Source organism: Salminus brasiliensis, chromosome 1 (genome assembly GCF_030463535.1).
Source record: "Salminus brasiliensis chromosome 1, fSalBra1.hap2, whole genome shotgun sequence".
In the NCBI taxonomy this organism is placed as follows: Eukaryota; Metazoa; Chordata; class Actinopteri; order Characiformes; family Bryconidae; genus Salminus; species Salminus brasiliensis.
Genome location: NC_132878.1, coordinates 88,514,416 through 88,534,258, shown reverse-complemented (window position 1 = coordinate 88,534,258; position 19,843 = coordinate 88,514,416). Strand labels below are relative to the sequence as shown.

Sequence of the window (19,843 nt, the reverse complement as noted above, 5' to 3'; positions counted from 1 at the left end):
TCATCACGAGGCCAATACCATCCCTACAGTCAAGCATGGTGGTGGCAGCATCATGCTATGGGGGTGTTTTTCAGCAGCAGGAACTGCCAGACTAGTCAGGATAGAGGGAAAGATGAATGCAGCAATGTACAGAGACATCCTGGATGAAAACCTACTCCATAGCGCTCTTGACCTCAGACTGGGGCGACGGTTCATTTTTCAGCAGGACAACGATCCGAAGCACACAGCCAAGATCTCAAAGGAGTGGCTTCAGGACCACTCTGTGAATGTCCTGGAGTGGCCCAGCCAGAGCCCAGACTTGAATCCGATTGAACATCTCTGGAGAGATCTGAAAATGGCTGTGCACAGACGTCTCCCATCCAACCTGATGGAGCTTCAGAGGTACTGCAAAGAAGAATGGGCAAAACTGCCTAAAGAGAGGTGTGCCAAGCTTGTGGCATCATATTCAAAAAGACTTGAGGCTGTAGTTGCTGCCAAGGGTGGTTCTACAAAGTATTAAGCAAAGGCTGTGAATACTTATGTAAATATGATTTCTTTGTTTTTTATTTTTAATAAATTTTCAGAACTCTCAAGAAAACTTTTTTCACATGGTCATAATGGGGTATTTTGTGTAGAATTTTGAGGAAAGAGATTAATTTAATACAATTTGGAATAAGGCTGTAACCTAACAAAATGTGGAAAAAGTGAAGCGCTGCGAATACTTTCCGGATGCACTGTATATCTTTATATATATAGCACTAATATTAGAATGATCTCCAAGATCCAACACCTGGTTTGGTAAATCAGTGCTGACTGGAGGCGTCCTGGAGAAACCTGGAACCACTTTGTTCGTAAGACTAGCTCACAACATACACTATTTGGACACAACATGCACTATTTAGACAAAAGTATTGGGACACCTTTTAATTCATTGTCTATTAAAAGAGTTGATCCTGCTTATGTTGGAGTAACTGTCTACTGTCCAGGGAGGACTTTCTACTAGATGTTGGAGCATTGCTCTCAGGATCTGATGTCCGTTAATGTTTGTCTTTATGTGATATTTGTGTGTACATTGTGAATTGACCCTCAAGAATAAATGAAGTGGATTTTATTTTATTCAATAAAATTTAGTGACAAGAGCGTTAGTGAGGTCAGGGTGTTAGATGATCACCACCCCACCTCACCCCCAACTCATCCCAAAAGAATTGGATGTAGCATCACCATCATTACAGACAGCACAGTTCCACTGCTCCACATCTCGATTCTGGGGGCTTTAATACACCTCTAGCTCACGTATCTGCTCTACTCTGTTGGAGATTCTTCTCCACAGGGACTAGACAAGCTGTGTCTGAATGAGGAATTCCTGTTCTAATGTATCTGGAGTTTTACAGTATAAAACTACTCTGAACCTTAAAAATCTCAGTATTTAATTGACTGTAAAATATTAATATAATAAGTACCACTAGCTAGAATTCTTTTGGCCTGCACATAAAAAGTCATGCACACACAGAAGGTGTTCCTCCCCTCCCCCCACGCCCAAAAGCACTCAAGTGGGGGGCACTCTGTGAAGGATTAGGGTCGAAGGCAGATGGTCTCTCGCATGTTTTGGCATAGAAATGGGATGGTTTGTGTGTATGTGTGTGTGATGAGGGGGCAGGGTGTGAGCGAGGGTGTGTATCGTAGCTTGTTCTCTCTGGGGAACCAGATCATGAATAGAAAGCAGGTTGGGGGATGGCACACTTCTGTGGGTTTTTTTTGGACCTGGGAGTTAAAGGATGTGGGATATGTTGTACGTGTGTGTGTTTGTGTGTGTGTGTTCATAGTATTCTCCTACTGCCCCTACCAGTAGTGAGGATTACCCAGCCCCTCCTCCTTACTCTCCCCATCCACTTCACCATCCCCTCCTTACTTTTAATAGAACAGTGGGCACAAAGCATATACAGAACCAGACACAACAAGGAGAAGGAGCAGCCCGGAGAAACGAAGACCTGAACCCGACTCCATATCAGCTCCTAATGTGTTCTAATATCTGCAAGCCTATACTCAACATATAAGCCATATTTCCCATGTACACGTAATTATTCATGGAATTATGTAATCAGCCAATCGTGAGACAGCAGTGCAATGCAAAAAATCATCTATATACAGGTCAGCAGCTTGAGATAATTATCACATCAACCATCAAAATGGAGACAAAGTGTGACCTCAGTGATTTGAGCATGGCATGATTGTTGGAGCCAGAAAACCATGCCAGGTTCTAATTCTGTCAGCCATAAACAGAAAGCTGAGGCTGCACTAAAAAGCTGAGGCTGCAGTGGATACAGGCTAACCACAACTGTCCAGTTGAAGACTGGAGAAATGTAGTCTGGTCTGCTGAACCTGGATTTTTGCAGAGGCACACAGATGGTAAGGTCAGGATTTGGCACCAACAGCAAGAATCCACTGACGTTACCTGCCTTTTGTCAACAGTCCAGACCGGTGAGGTGGTGTAATGGTGTGGGGAATGTTTTCTTGGCACATTTTGGGCCTGTTAAAGCTAATCAAGCATCACTTGAAAGCCACAGCCTTTTAAAATATAGATGCTGACCATGTGCAGCCCTTCATCACCACCATTAAACCATCTAACGGCCACTTTAGCATGATAATGCTCCATGTCGCAAAGCAAAAGTCTTCTGGTTTCATGAACATGAAAATGAGATCAGTGGACTTCAGTGGCCTTCTCAGTCACTGGATCTGAATCCAGTAGGACATTTTTGGGATGTGGTAGAACGGGGGATGATAGAGCATGACATTGCTCCTTAAATCTATAGAAATTGTGTGATGCAATCATGTCAAGAAGGGTCTAAAATGAATGTTTCCATCATCTTGTGGAATCTATGCCACACAAAATTGAGCACATCAGTTGCAGATGATTAAAACATGGTTAGAGAGGATTTCGGAGGAGACTGTCTTATTTAAACCTCAGACATTTAGTCTGGTTTGTTCTTGACTGTTAAATTGAGAAGTATCGCCACGGCCAGATCCAGAGCTTTCTAAGGCCTCCAGAAAAAATGGTTGTAGATGCAGTGGAGTCTGGGAAGGCATTTAAAATGATCTCAGAACAATCAGAAATCAGACGTTCCACTGTCCGCTAGATCATTCACAAGTAGAGAACATGTAAAACAACTGCCAACATGGCCAAGTCAGGACATCCTAGCAAGTTCAGCCCAAGAACAGACCACAAGCTGTGTAAAGCAGTCTCCAACAATCCTAAAACATCACAGGGCCTACAGGAAGCTCCTGCCATAGTTAATATCAAAGTACTGCATCTACCATCAGACAGAGACTGCACAAGCTGATTTTTAAGGAAACCTTGCTTAAAAAAACAAGAGCAAAGTTTACCAGAGAACACCTAGAGAAAGAGCACACTATAGACAGTCTAGTCCAAACTAGTCTAAACCAGTGCTACACCAATAAGAGAGACAAACTAAGACTGAACCAGTGACCCAGTATGACCTGTACATAAATGCTGCACATGATTATCCACTGATCACCATTAATTGCTAAGTTATTTTATGATCTCTAAAGCAGTGTCATTTTCCACTGGCTGCTCATGAACTACAGGCTGGCTGAAGCTCTCTGCAGCATTACCACAGTGATGAGACAGTATGGAGGCCAGGGCGGGACGCACCTCTCCGCTCTCTGCCGCAGCACTGCGGATGACAGATGCGTGGACCATATGGTCGAGCAGAGAGGTTTCTCTGTGGGTCATTATCACGTCTGAGCGAATCAGATCACAGGATCACCCTGGTCACTGTGGAGACCAGTACCTGCACCTCTACCTTCTGAGCATGTACAAAGTGATGGGGTCAGCACTAACTGGTCAAAACAAAACCACCGGGAAATCCATGGTGTATGGCCATGATGTATAGACCTCTTCTTGCACTTTATGGACAAAAGTATTGGGACACCTGCTCATTTGTTTGTTCGTTTTTTCCAAAATCAAGGGTATTAAAAAGAGTTAGTCCTGCTTTTGTTGGAGTACCCGTCTCTACTGCCCACAGTTTTCTACTAGATTTTGGAGCATTGCAGTGGGGATTTGATTGCACCCAGCGACATAAGTGTCCCACTGAATCCTTAATTTCCAAACTCATCTCAAAAGTATTGATGGAGCTCCAACCATCATTCCAGAGAACACAGTTCCACTTCTCCACAGCTCAATGCTGGGGGCTTTATTCCCCTCTAGGCCAAGTCGCCCTATGACCTTATTCGTTGTGGGAAGTGGGCTCCATGCGGCCCAGTAGACTAAAGTTTGCCACTATGACCACTGGTTCAAATTTCGGGTCATGCTGCTTGCCATCAACAGCTGTAGTCCAAGAAAGCACAATTGGCCTTGCTCTCTCGGAGGTGGGTTGATGGCACCACCTCCCAACATCAATCCTAGTGTGATGTTTGTCAGCACAGGCGTTTGTGTCGGAGGACACATATACTAGTCTTCACTATTGTAGTGCACTACTACTAGTGATAGGGTAAGTTCACATGAACAGGAATTAGGCAATTAGCCTTCCAAAAAGGCAAAATTAGAAAAACAAACAAACACACGTAAATGAGAACAAACGCATTCACAGCCACACTGCGATGATTTAAGAGTATATATCTAACACGATTCTTTTTTAGCCTTCTAAAAGCAGAGCGACACTAAGACAGAGAGAGAGAGAGAGAGAGAGAGAGAGAGAGAGAGAGCAAGAGAGAGAGAGAGACTGATCTCAGAATGCACTGCACATCAGGCAGGCCTGCAAGCAAAGCAAACACGTGGCATGTCAGATCTTTCAGCCTCTGTCGGTCCCGTCACTGTGTGCACTGAGCTTCAGCTAACAAGCTTCAGGAGCTCAAACCTGCCAGACTTTACACCCAAACATATACCACACTACCCACAATCCTCTCCGGACAGCTTTAGGAATGCAGAGACCACAGAGAACACATCAAGCCCCAGAAAAACACTCACATCTCCAGCCTCTCTGAGTGTCCACACAAACGCAAAATGGCACATGTGTACTGCGTTACAGACCAAGCTAACCATTAATGGACACAAGCTTATGCTGCCATCAGGGGTACATATTTGCCGAATGTGCTCCTGCAACATTTGAACCGTTTGATTATAGTCTTAAAATAACCCTGTGGGGGTCTGCGGATTTTGTTTGACATAGGCAGGGGTCCCTGACTGCAATACGTTTGAGCACTGCTGCTGTAATTTAGCCAATTTAAGCTAACATGTAGGGGAAGTTAGCACATTAGCTTAGACAGCTAGTAAAACAAGTAAAACTGAGAGTATTTAAGCTTGTTTCTAGAAGATGAACAATAACTCATAGTGTCACCAACTATGTTTTCAACACTGATATTCTGTGTTTTAAATCAAGCTTTTATTTGAGTTCAAATTCTTTATCACCACAAGAGCAGAACTCATAATTGATCATTTGAGCCGTATGTGCATGATTCAGTTATTAATCCAAATGCAGAAACTAATAGGAATTATTGTAAAGCATTTAGCGTATTTTGTGGAGTACCACAGGGTTCTATTTTAGGGTCTAGAAACTTGGATTATGACTAAAGTGTAGGTCAGCATACAGAGCTTAATGGTTTTAAAGGAATGATTTGTCAAAATAAAAATCTAATATACACAATTTTACCTCAGATGTAATTGATTAGACATGCTTGGTCCCCAAAGTTTGCTTCTATAGTTAAGCTCTGAATCTACATGGCTAACACCGCTAACACTAGATGTCTATGATCGCCAACATCTTCATGCAGATTTGTTGATCTGATTTGGGGACTAGCCTTAGTGCAGCCTTAGTGAAGACCTGGGTGCAGGAACGGATTGGGGTGACGACTGACTTCTAGTATTTGTTTCATTAGCTTTGCAGCACCAGCCCTAAACTGAAGAAGCATGACGGCAAACACGTCTTGGCTGATTAACTACATCTGGGGTAAGTGGAGACGGACATCTGCTCCCTTTAAATGCTGAAATTCACAAGAAGAAAGAAACCGTACCCGATGCTAACCAGCACTAATTCTATCTGCTTTTCAAATCCAACAAACTGTCTATATGGGAATGAGGGATGGCAGGACGTTACACAAGAGTGCTCATCTTTTCCTCTTGTAGAGGATGCAATGGACATCGAGAGGCTTCTGCATTCATCACTCACTCTCTTCTCCGCTCCATCTCACCCACGTCAGAGCACTTTCCGGACGGGATGAATAATGCATGGCTGTTAGATCCTGTAGTGTACAGCATCCAAACTCCAAGAGCTTACATCATCACAGGCCACTTCTACTTACAGAAGCTCTTAATGTAGAGAACAGTCTGAGGACGCACAGTCCAGACACCTACCTAGCGTTTCCTCTCTCTGGACACTTTTATGAGCTCCACCTACCTTATAGATCGACTATGTAGGCGTTCATCTACAGACTGTAGACTGTAATCTGTTACTACACAGTCTGCCAGCAGCCTCTTTCCCATAATCACCATTGGTCAGCTGGTCAGTTTTCACAGGACAGCTGTTCAGATACAGTGCTATCTGGGTGGTGAACAATTCTCAGCACAGCACTGTGTGTGATGCTGGGATAAGTGGGGTGTTTATGCAGGCCAGTGTCACTGCTAAGTAGTGGGTTCACCATCAAAAATACTGATCCCACCAAAAGTTGCTCTGTGGTCAGAAAATGACCATGGATAAAGAGCTAACACAAACTGTGCATGAACAGATGAACTACAGGCTTTACCTGAACCTCAGGAAGGTGGAACTACAAAGCTACATGTTTTTAAAAAATGTCGGGTGGTGGGCGGAGATACTGTGGAGATACACTATATGGACAAAAGTATTGGGACACCTGCTCAGATTTGATTGCATTTAACAACAAGAGCATTAGTGAGGACAGGATTTTGGACGATCACCATCCCACCTCATCACCAACTTCTCAAAACCGTTCCACTGCTCCACAGCTCAATGCTGGGGGGCTTCCCACCCCTCTAGCCCATGCCTATGTTCATGTTTATCTGCTGCAGAGAGCCAATTGGCAATACTTTTCTACAGTGACTAGACAAGTTGAGTGTGCATTTGCACATCTTTGTCAGCAATGGGTGCACATTAAAGTAGCTTAAGGCATTCATTAGAAGGGGTGTCCACTTCTAGAATTTCTAGTGTACTTTCCAGGCTACATATTAATGATTATTAATCATCCAATAATATAGAATACATTAAGTAAATAATAATTAATTACATAAATTAAATTAATTAATGACACATTAAAGCAGATTCGTGTTTTTTGCTCATTGGTGGATTATTTGTACACTACAATACATACATATGTCTCCATTTGAAACTTAAAACTCAATGAAACTTAAGGGGATTTTTAAAATGAATATTAAGAGGTTAAACAGTTTTGTGTTCTGTGTGTTTTAATTTGGGTGCTGCAATAAATTCCAGATATATAATATAAAATACAGTGTTTTATTTAATGTATTTTTTTAAATGTTAAATACAATTTTAAAGAATAAAAAAATTCTGTCAATTATTTGATAGTTTCGATTATTCAAACAAATCCAGCAGATCTGCTCACTGCGACAGAATGACTCCTGTTAATATCAGCATGTGCCATTACATATGTTAATCCAGATGCCATTACAGTGCAGCAGCTGCTCTACAAACACTAGGTCAATGAGATCAAAATACTACATACGATTTTAAATAAAGATGGCATATTGGTATTGATGGGTATCGGGAAAAGGTTGATATTCGCAGAAAATGCTGGATCGGATTTCAGAGCGGAAAAAGAATGAATCCAATCTGATCCTGTAACAAATCTATCCGGAAATAGCTCACACTCACACTGTGTAATATGATGTTGCTAGCTGTGTGTCTTTCTGTGGGCTGTGAATGTTTGAGCATGATAGCCTACCTTTAGGCTTTGTTCAGACTAGCAGCTGAAAGACAATTTTTCGGGAATATCTTGGATATCAGACTAACCACAAAAAGAAATTGTTCTGGGTATGTCTCCAGATTTGCTCAATTTTTCTCAATCAATTGTTCTTTACATTGTCTCAAAACTTCATGATGAATGGACCAATAGAAGTGCTCCAAGTGAAATGAAATCTTTTTACATTGACTTCTATTGAAAGAGCAGCGCTCGTGTGACACATCACTGTTCTGTTAGTATATATATATATATATATATATATAGCTATATTATTGGTGGCATTAGTTAAACGATTCAGCAACTCAGCACGGGGCATCATAAAAGCTCCTGTATATACATACAGCTGTTAAGCTGACAAATGTGTTAAAGCTTTGCATTAACCTGTATTCAAGATTTTAAAGTATTATTGTGCCATCACTGATTTTTAAAGTCTGAAAATTAGCTAATATGCAAGATTTCATTATCAGTATCACAAGCGAAAAAGTGCAACTGTGCCGTCATTATTATTTATCATTTTTAATCTAGTCCACATCCACTGTGATCTGAATGAACCTAAATGGAGTTCACACTTCACCTATGTGATAAAACAGACCTAAAATGTGCCCAGTAGGGGTTTCTTTCTGTCTCTCGCTTATTAAAACGTGCAGCTCATGGTAAACTGATATGTCTGACACCGTAACTCCTTATCCTTGTCGCTGAGGTCCCCAACCTCCTCTCCATTTCACCACAAAGCTGTACAATTCACCTCTCCTCACTGCCTTAATTAGTCAGCCGGCTAACGGCTAAATTAGATTAGTGTTCCCAATCTTTTAATGAATCATTATATGACTGTTGGGAGATAACATCTCTCCATCCACAGGCCTCACCGGGTGAGAATAACACTCCTAAAACCTGGGAAAAAAACACATTGCTTTTCTATTAGGGCAAAAAGTAGCCAAGCTTTGTGCTGTGTCTTATCATATTAAGATTGCTAGCGCTAGCAGCCATTAGTGGCTAATAGCACTAGCCTTGCTGACACGGAACTAAAGGCTCAGATGTCGCTATCGATTATGTGATGGACTATGATATGACCTGCTGGGCCAGGAATAGCCCCCCGTTAGAGAGCTCTGGGTCATTGCTCTTGTTTAAGCGCTCATGGGCAGGAAACATCTAAGGAAAAGTTGTGTACAGGCACTGCTGGCATTAGTTAAACGATTCAGCAACTCAGCATGGGACATCATAAAAGCTTCTTTTGGTAAGTGTAAGTGTCCCAATACTTTTGTCCATACAGATAATATATATCCATATATATGTGACTTATTCATGTTTTTTTTATTTGCTTTTTGCCTAAAAGTGTCCTTTTAAGACCACATTCATTATAACATACCCCTCTACAGACCCCTGATTATTGCCACTTGCAGTTTAACAGACAGATGCACCAATATCATAGTGGTCATAGTTCTACGTGTCTACATGAATTACACACATATGCTAAATATTATCTGGTTGTCTTGGTTACTAACAATGGTGCATGAATGGCAACACATTTCTAAAGGATTTATTCACTAGGCATTCATCCACTGTGACCTTTATGTGTATTTTATTGAAATAATCACATAACTAAGTAAATGCGTTATTAACTAATAATGAACAATAAACAGGATGTTACCACCCTGGTATACAATTTATTTAGTTCTGATTAGTGTCTCATTGGTGATAAGTATTAACGACAGCACCTGAACTGTCCTGTACACAACATGCAGGCTGGGTGGATGTCAGTTTAACTTATCAACCAAACACTGATCTGAACTCCTGTCTGAAACACATACTGATATAACACAGATTTCATTTTTCCAACTGAAGTATCATGAATAGACTAAATTTGTGAGGCAAATTTAAGCAAATAAGCACATGAAATCAACTCCACCACTCACCAAACAGGGCTTTCTTTTTCACACTTTAGTAATGTTGTCTTTGTTCTGATTGGACCATAACAATAACAATAGTGTAAATGCCAAATCAACGAATAATTAAAGACACTGTTAATCAGCCATGTTTGCCTATAGAAAGACTGTCTGTCTGTCTCACATTCATATGTAATTTTATTTTACAGGCTACTGCTGAAGGAAAGCACTCAGTATAGATGTTTTTCACGTGAGGATCGACTGTCAGATCGGAAGTAGCAAGAAACACCAGTATCGATCCACCTCTCTAATGTGTGTGCGAGTGTGTGTAAGCAGACCAACAGTGTACTTACATTATCATTGCCCTGTTCTCCTGGTTCAAGCATGTATGTGTGATTTCCATCAAAAAACATCCCACTAGAGAGAGAGGGAGAGAGATAGAGAGAGAGGGAGAAAGGGGGAGAGAGGGAGAGAGAGGGAGGGAGAGGGAGAGAGATGGAGATATCATTAGGCCTGGAGCTCACAGGAAGGTAAAAAGGTCATACAATCATCCTGACAGAAAGCATTCCCCCTAGCCATGATATAAATACGGATTTCTGAGAATCCCTTACACACATGTACACACAGACACACACACACACTTCACAAAGAAACCCAAGCGTCAGCACTGCTCCAAAGGTCAGAATTGTGTGTTTTTACCACTCCTGCAGAAGCTGAGAGAAAGTGCTTGGCTGGACACCACTTTGGCCCAAATGCAGCATTTCCACACCTCACAGTGTGTGTGTGTGTGTGTGTGTGTGTGTGTGTGTAGTGCTTATGGCAGGATAATAGCATTCAGAGTGAGGACGGTGCTTGTGTGGAGATGCATTACGACAAAGTATTATGCACTTAGCATTGCAAACATTTAGAGTAACATTCAGACTACTTAATGCTTAATACAAGTGTGTGTGTGTGTGTGTGTGTGTGTGTGTGTGTGTGTGTGTGCTAAGGGCACAGACTCTACAACAGGGCAAAATTTTCAGGCTTTAGCCAAAGACCTTTATCCCATCACTGAGAGCGATTCTGAACCTAAATTGTTTCCCAATTCAGTCGTGTGCAATTCTCAACCCACTTAGGACAAGGGCCGTAGGTCACATGATGCTAACACCACTGAGAAGGTAAAGGCTATCTTTTAGCTCTGGGCCACATAAAGCCAACCATCCTGTTCTTACATATCAGTTGTCAGCTCAACAAGCTTGGAGGAGAACACTAACTGCTCGTTACACCAGCTAACTGACACCCACCCTGACTACCATCACACTAAATGATAGGGGGAGAGGGAGGGATCCAACCCACAGAGTCAGGACAATTGTACTCTCTAGGACTTCCAGCCATGGATGGCTGTGGCATCACCAGGGATCAAACTCATGACGATTGGGCCAGCACACGGCTGCAGATCCTTCCTTTATTGTCCTACATACCGACACTGTTGAAACAAAGCCTTGTAAAAATGGCAAATTTACAGGAGAAGTGGGATCAGGGAGTGTCCGAGACCGAGACAAGACCAGGGCCAGAATTGTTCATCATATAAAAAAAAATAATTGATCAAACACTATTCCAGCCGATCAATAACAAGGGATGTTCATGCTTGTGGGGAAGGGGCAGGAGATATCTGGCACATGCTCTGTGTTGCACTAAACACACTGTCAAGGAGAGATGGCCAAGAAACAGCCATAAAAGAGAAACATCTGACAAACAAAATCCAAGAAGAAGAAAAAGAGAAAAGGAAAGATAAACAAAAAGTTTGATCAGTCAAGAACGAAGACACGTGTAAGCATGGTGAGCTGTCTGGACTGTGGAGGGACCTCCGAACCTTGAAAGACATGAAAAGTGAGGAGGATGTAGCTTAGTTACTCTATATATAGCCTGCCTGGACTGTATGACATTTACATTATATTTAGGGCATTTAGCAGATGCTCGTATCCAGAGCGACTTACAAAAGTGCTTTGCTATTTACCCAAAAATAACCTCAGCTAGTTTGAATAGACTAGAATTCAAAGATCCTCTAAGTTTAGACACTACTAAACACAAGTCAATATGGAGACCATAAAACTCTACTCTTTGTCCAAGTACTCTCTGAAGAGGTGGGTCTTCAGTCTGCGTTTGAAGACAGCGAGCGACTCTGCCGTTCGGACACCCAGGGGAAGCTCGTTTCACCACTTTGGTGCCAGGACAGAAAAAACTCTGGACGCTGGTCTTCCGTGGATCTTAAGGGATGGCGGGTCGAGCCGAGCCGTATTTGAAGCTGGAAGGGCTGGATTGCCATTGCCATCAAGTACGGAGGGGCTGGTCCGTTCTTGGCTTTGTAGGCCAGCAACAGGGGTTTGGATCTGATGTGGGCAGCAGCTACAGGAAGCCAGTGAAGGGAGAACGCAGCAGAGGAGTGACATGGATGAATTAGGAGCGTTGAAGACGACCCGTGCCGCTGCATTCTGGATCAGTTGCAGGGGTCTGATGGTGTGCAAAGGAAGACCAGCCAGAAGAGAGTTGCAGTAGTCAAGTCTTGAAGTGACAAGAGACTGAACGAGCACCTGGCTGGCCTCCCTAGAGAGGAAGGGGCGAATTCTCTGGATGCTGTGAAGAAGAAATCTGCATGAGGGGGTAAAGGGTATGTTTAGAGACTTACAAAATACTTTACATGCAAGGAAATTTCAGTTTTGGGGCTCTAAGCCCACTATGGTGTCTTTGGTGCGTTTTGTCATCCAGAAAAAAAAACATCCTCCCCGTCCAGACATACACACCCAGACAATGTCATTACGCCCTGGAGTCAATCAGTCGACCCAATCTCCATCAGCACAGATTTAGAGGAACAGAGAGCAAGGTGAACCTGTCTTGCGTATCATGTGCCGTATACACCACTATAATGGCGCGCACACACACACACTCTTGTGACACTCTCTCCTTCACGTTAGAAGGAGCCAATTTCCTAAAAGCTTGGAGACTAAACTCATTACCAGCTATTTCCGCCACTCCATGCTGGCGAACAACCTTGGGGTCGCAGTGCACCACATATTGTACCATGAAATAATGTAAACCTACTGTAAAGCTATTATTCAATATACATTCAATCTCGTGTCTCCAAACTTTTGACTGGCACACCACAAACACACACAAATTGGTTCTTCAGTTTATTGACTGGATGAGAATGACCTCAGTGGAGAGTACGATATGTCAGCAGAAGTCCAGTGCGAGTCTACTGTGGTTTAACAAGCTTTGATTTCCATTCAGGATCATCTTCACTGTTGGGGGCTCTGTGTGACTGCAGTGGGCAGCTCGTCTATTAAGGCTGTGCTCACGTTATAAGCATTGGTCAATTCCATTTTATCCTATCACTCAGTTCTGATTGTTCAGACTCGACATTTCCTACACTATATGGACAAAAGTATTGGGACACCTGCTCATTCTTTCTTTCTTCTGAAATCAAGGTTATAAAAAAATAGAGTAGCCTGCTTTTGTTGGAGTAAAGAAGAAGACTTTCAACTAAATTTTGGATCATTGCATCCAGGATGTTGGACGATCACCACCTCACCTCATCCCTAACTTCCCAAATCATTTTAAAGGAATTGGATGGAGCACCATCACCATCCATCATTGCAGAGAACACAGTTCCACTGCTCCACAGCTCAATGCTGGAGGGCTTTATACCACTCAAGCTCACACCTTGCATTAGGCATGGTGTCAATAGGTTCATGTTCATCTGTTCAAGAGAGTCCTATTCATTTGGCATTACTTCTGTACAAAGACTACAGAAGTAATCTTTGTGTGGGTTTATTTGCATATCTGTGTCAGCAACGAGTGCAACTTAGCAGCTGAATGCATTTATTAGTAGGGGAGTCCACAAACATTTGGACATATAATCTTTGTATAATAATATAATATAATATAATAATTTTAATATAAAAATGACAATACGGGTAAACACACAACACAGCTTTTAAACAACCATTCCATTCAATTATATTACCCACATGCAAAAGTTATGGCCCCACTAAACCTAATAACTGTGGAACGAACTTCCCCTGTCCGAACTGCAGAGTCGCTTGCTGTCTTCAAGGTCGCTCGTCTTACAAGAGCACTTTGGGGTGTCTATTGTTGTCTCCATTCTGACTTCTGTATTTAATAGAATCTGATCTAATCTAGTGCTTTATCTAATCATGCTTAGTCTTTATCTTATATTTCAATTAGTTGGATGATGTGAAACATTCAAAATGTGACACGTACACAAAAAACTGAAGAAATTGTGAAGGGGGCAAGTAATGTATGTATGTTGGGTCAGTGGTGGCTCAGAGGTTAGAGCTCCAGGCTATTGATGACTATTCAGGATTGTGGGTTCGATATCCAGGCTCTGCAAGCTGCCACTGTTGGGCCCTTATGTTCCTTGTGTATCACTGGTGTGTATGTGTGTGTTCACTGCACAGATGGGACATAAGCGGAAGCCAAATTTTCAAAAGTCTTGTCCTGTCTTTGTACTTTTACTGTTTTACTTTTTCTAATGTGAACACACACGCCACCGCCGTCAGAGGGGCCCTGCATATGAGAACATTTCAGCACTAGCCACTCCCTGCGTTGCGATTTTGATCCGAGTCAGCACTGCCGGACTTGCACTTGTACTTGTGGGAAGTCCCTTGAAACCTCGATTTGACTCAAGGGAGGGATTCTGCAAAACTGTAAAGTTCCGATACGGCCATAGCCTGAGTTGCACTACGGGTTCTTATCACAACCCTGTGACCAACAACCCTGAGGCCCTGAAAAACAACAGAAGAAAAATACTGTTTCCTAACCAGTTTCCTATTTTCCACTCCCTGAGGTCCAAATAACATTAAGACCACCGCCTTGTTTCTACACTCATTGTCCATTATATCAGCTCCTCTTACCATATAGGAGCACTGTGTAGTTCTATCAGTCCAGGCTGTAGCACACCTGTATCTCTGCATACTTAGTTACCCTCTCTTCACCCTGTTTCACCACCACAGAGCAGGTACCATTTGGGTGGTGGGTCCTTCTCAGCATTGCAGTGACACTGACTGACATGGTGGTGGTGTGTTAGTAGTGTGTGTTGTGCTGGTACGAGTGGATCAGACACAGCAGTGCTGCTGGAGTGTTTGAACACCTCAGTGTCACTGCTGGACTGAGAATAGTCCACCAACCAGAAATATCCAGCCAACAGCAGCGTCCTGTGACTACGGATGAAACACAAGAAGATAACCCAGATCAGAGCTTCTGTCTCTGACTTTACATCTACAAGGTGGGGCAACCAGGTAGTAGTGTCTAATAGGGAGTGGACAGTGAGTGGACAGACACAGTGTTTAAACACTCCAGCAGCACTGCTGTGTCTGATCCACTCATACCAGCGCTGCACACACTACTAACACACCACCATCACATCAGTGTCACTGCAGCACTGAGAGTGTCCCACCACCCAAGAGAGAGAGAGAATTATTGTACTTGTATTGTACTGTTATTTATTATTGTTATTTTTGTAATCCTTTGCCAATATTGTTGTCATTACAGTCATGCCAACAAAGCTTCTTTGAATCTTGAATCTTGCGCGAGAGAGAGAGAGAGAGAGAGAGAGAGAGAGAGAGAGAGAGAGAGAGAGAAAAGGGAGAGATAGTGGGAGAGACAGAGAAAAAGAGGAGAGAGTCGACAGAGTGAGAGAGAAAATGAGAGAGAGAGAGACAGAGAGAAAAGATAGGAGCGAGATAGAGCTATAGAGACAGAAAGAGGAGAGAGAGAGAGAGAGACAGAGGAAAGGAAAGAGAGGAAAGGAAAGAGATGAATTTGACCCGACTCCTTCTCACACTAAAAATACAGACAAAAGGAACTGAGCTATCCCACAGGAGCACACAATAGTGAAGCTGTGTGTGTGTGCGCGTGTCTGTGTGTGTGCAAGGCTGTGTGTGTGTGTGCATGGCTGTGTGTGTGTGTGCGCTCTACTGAGGCTCTAACTCGGTTTTCTTCAGGCAGTAGAGGCTTGGGAAAGCGACCAGGTTTGTGATGTCCGCACAAAGGGCATGAGGGGCTGCCATGGTAGCCGTGTCTGTTGTGTGAATGTGTGTGAGTGTGTGTGTGAGTGTGTCCAATGCTAATTAAAAAACTGAAAAGCAAACATTGCATTCCTTCTTCTCTTGTACTAGGACTGTTCATCACATTCAGAATTTGCATCACACCTATGACATACACACACACACATCTGCGCACACATACACACACTCACACACACACTCAAGGGTTGCCAGGTCTCCTGTTTTGTGCTCTGTTGACTGCTTGGTACTGAATACCGGCATTAGAATGTGCGGCTGAGTCTCAGTCCAAATGAACGGCAGTTGTTGAAGTACTGAAGTACTGAAGTGGTGTCCTAGTGCTGCCACTGAGCTTCTCTGAGTCTGACCTGTTTCCTCACACAAACACACACACACGCGCTTGTGTGTAGTTCTACACAATGTGTTGGTGGTCAGGTGACCACATTGACAGGTGGTCAATTGGCATGTACTGCATATAGACTTTATCGTCGCTGGTCTTGATCTGCATCAAACCTTTTGTGGAGTCCATTCTGCCCTTCACCTGTGCGTATTGCCAGTGCCACTGGCAGCAACACAACATTAAAGCATGATAGGTCCAGCTGCATGGTTCACAGTTGGCAAGGGGTTCGATTCATGAAACAAATAGTTCTTTTGAACCGAAGTTCAATGAGAATCGATTCAGAAATCCAGTTGAATTGAACCCAGAAATGTCCCATTCTTTCAGTGTTCAATTATTGGACACTAAATTAAATACACATCCACTTAAAATCATTAAATGAAATACCACACAATATTAGCAATTATCAATTGCTGTGAACCGATGCTGTGCACATTATGCAACCACTAGAGGCCTTCTGAGCTGCATTAACACCGGCAGCAGTGAAACGCTGCAAAGAACCATGCAGGGTGCTGAACTGTTAACTGCACCCAGACAAGGTGCTGCTTTGCTGCAAATAGGAGCCAGCAATCGCCAAAAACAAGCCCGGCTGTTTTCTCAGGCCGACTGAACAGACAGTGTTGCTCTAAACACAGATGGAATTCATATGTAAACAATTTTCCTCCAGGATTATTGTCTGATTTATGGTAAAAAAAATTGGTCAGGAAGGTATGTGATTAGCAGACCTTCTTCAGGTGCATTACCACCATCTACTGAGTACCACTGTTTATTCAAAATCGAGAACTAGCGCCATCTTTCATTGCAGCCTTAATTTCTTAATATGCATTCTCGTGTTCTTGCCTGACGTCATTCTCCAATGCTTGCATAATGCTTGCATTCTCCAAAGTTGCATAATCAATACTCAAGAATGCTCAGCTGTGTTCTTTCTCTGCCCTGAAAACCAAGGATGCATTGGTTGGTGACTTGCTGGCGAGAACAAACGGGAATACTCAGCATTCATTGTGAATTTAGTGCTGACGCGGCGACAGAAGGTGTTAATTCTCTTATTTTAAATATACACTGCCACTCAATAGGTGGCATTAATGCACCTCACGTTGGTCTGCTACCCACATTAGCCCAAAAAAGAAGAAAAAGGAGCTGTGCGCCTGCTTCTGCATTAAAGTTGTCAGGTCTTAGTTCATTTAATACAAACAACCATTTTTTTGTTTTGTTTTGTTTTGTCGTGAGAGTCGTATAATCTCCTGTGGTAGCCTTAGCTAAGCTGGTTAGCTTTGGATAATAGTGACACAGGTGGGCTTACTGTATTGCGCAATAGCAAGTACACAGCACATCTTAGTAGGTGTCCTCCAGCCTCGTGTTCCTGTGAGTTCGTTCTTGGAAGGTAACTTGTTAGGAATGTTCTTCTCAAATCCTAAATTCACAATGAGCGCTGGGTATTTCCCTTCGTTCTCGTGGGTAAGTCACCAACCGATGCATCCTCGGTTTTCAGGGTGGAGAAAGAACACATCTAGGAACTTTAACTGTTCTTCAGTCAGTGTTTACATGAGTATTAGAATGCAACTTGGGCATGGAAAGATGATGTCGGGCAAGTACAAGAGGACGGAAGAACACGCCAGAACACATACTGAGAAACCGCTGCTGAACTAAGCGGAAGTAATAGAAAACAGTTCCTGCCTGAGCAGAACCCTGTCGGTTCTCCAACGAGTTCGACTCATCTTCATCTGGTATATTTATCTTTTAACCTTCAGATGACATGTCTGAATAAACATACACACATAATATTTATTATTGTTTATTATTGAGAATATGATGAGAAATGTAAAAATCTACAAACAGTACAGACAAATCTAACTGAACTCTTTTGAAGGGGAAAGATGTAAAGAAAAGGCAGAAAAGACAGAAACTGTGCCATAATGACACACAGAACACTTTCTCAACCCCCAATGTGTCTCTGTGGCACCACACACAAATAGAAATTCAGCCACATTTTAACAGAATGTATACACACTCACACACTCTCACACACACCGAGCACAGTGAGTGTGATATGAGCCGATAAAAGCATCCTGTAATTATACAGCTCTAATTGTTGAATGGGATAATCGCAGCTTTAGTCCTTCACTGCTGAATTCCACACTGCCTTTATTTATGAGTCTAACTCGCTTTGTGTGTGTGTGTGTGTGTGTGTGTGTGTGTGTGTATTCTGTCTTTTGTAAGATTTGGTATGATAAAGAGTGAGGATGTGGTAAAGGTCCAAACCCAACCCAAGTACCCACTACTCTGAATGCAGCTATAGACTAGAACACTGAGAGAAAGAGACAGCACGAGCACACCACAGAGATAGAGGCCGCACGACAGGGAGTGCGTGCACTAGAAACGAGAGAGAGAGAGAGAGAGAGAGAGCGAGAGCGAGAGAGACTTATGCCCAACCTGATTCCGGTATTGTACATGAAGACCTGACACTGTATGAAAAACAAAAATAGGCCTGGACCTGGTCTCATGTTGTACATGAAAAAACTGGCTGAAGTCCGATGTTGATCATCCAATGCAGCCCAAGCTGTTGTACATAGAAACTGTCCCAAGTCCAAAGATTTTCATGAAAAATCTGTCCAACGCTGTTAAAAATTCATCAGAAAACCTGACCTGAGGTTGAATGCAAATAATCTTACAAACTGGGCCCAAGCTGTTGTACATGAAAAACTGGCCTGAATTAGTTACTCGGTCCAAGTCCAACGTCCATCGTGGAAAATCAGTCCAAACTGAATTTAGCTGGCATCTCACTGACCCAACATTATTCAGAAAAATGTTTCAACATTATTTGTGAAAATCAGCAGGAAATGTGGCCTGAGGTTGTATGTGAAATTTCATATAAACCCAGCTCAAGCTGTTGCCCATACAAACTGGACAGAGTACAATGTTGTTTGTGAAAAATCAGCCAATACCCGGCCTGAGTCTCATGGTGTACATAAAAATCATCAGAATATTTCAATAGCAAAACTTACTGTAATCCATGGCAAGTGGACAGCGCCACGAAGGACTCTGGAATATCCCGCACTTTTCCATGATAGTAACAGTGCTCCCCACCCTGAGGAAAAAACACACACACAACTTAGGTCACACAGTAAATGTGCTTACATACCAAAACCTGAGTACCACTGAAGGGAAAAGAGGCACTGTGATCATTTAGTTTTGTAATAAACATGGCAATATTTAAAAAAAAATAAACTAGTTAAAAATGTCATAAATGTACCCAAACATAACCTAGGAATTATCACCCAACAGTTTGTTATATTATTTGTTAATTATTTATTATATTATTTAGTAAAAGTAATTAGAGCGACACTGTGGAAGTCACTGCAGACAACCATTTGACAGTGTATTCCTAACAATTCTATGTAATAACTTTCTGTGATGTTGCTGCTTTTGAAGGCATTACACTCTTCAGACGTTGGCTTCTGAACAGTTCTGACTGGAGCATTTCTCACCATATCACAACCAATTAATAATACTGAAAGCTTTACTGAAAGGTTGAAGATGTCTGATTCTAGAGCTGCACGATATTGGAAAAAACT

The 19,843-nt window shown here is 42.4% G+C and overlaps 1 protein-coding gene across 3 annotated transcripts in view; it reads right to left on the bottom strand.

Annotated features, from left to right (window-relative positions):
- Positions 1-19,843, bottom strand: part of adam22 (ADAM metallopeptidase domain 22) — a 133,146-nt gene that overhangs the window by 53,590 nt on the left and 59,713 nt on the right. For all 3 annotated transcript variants that reach the window (XM_072692275.1, XM_072692277.1, XM_072692276.1), the window contains exons 5-6: positions 19,274-19,356; positions 10,166-10,229 (exon numbers count right to left, since the gene is read on the bottom strand). In XM_072692275.1, coding sequence (XP_072548376.1) covers positions 10,166-10,229; positions 19,274-19,356 — 147 coding nt within the window. The remainder of the gene's footprint in view (positions 1-10,165; positions 10,230-19,273; positions 19,357-19,843) is intronic.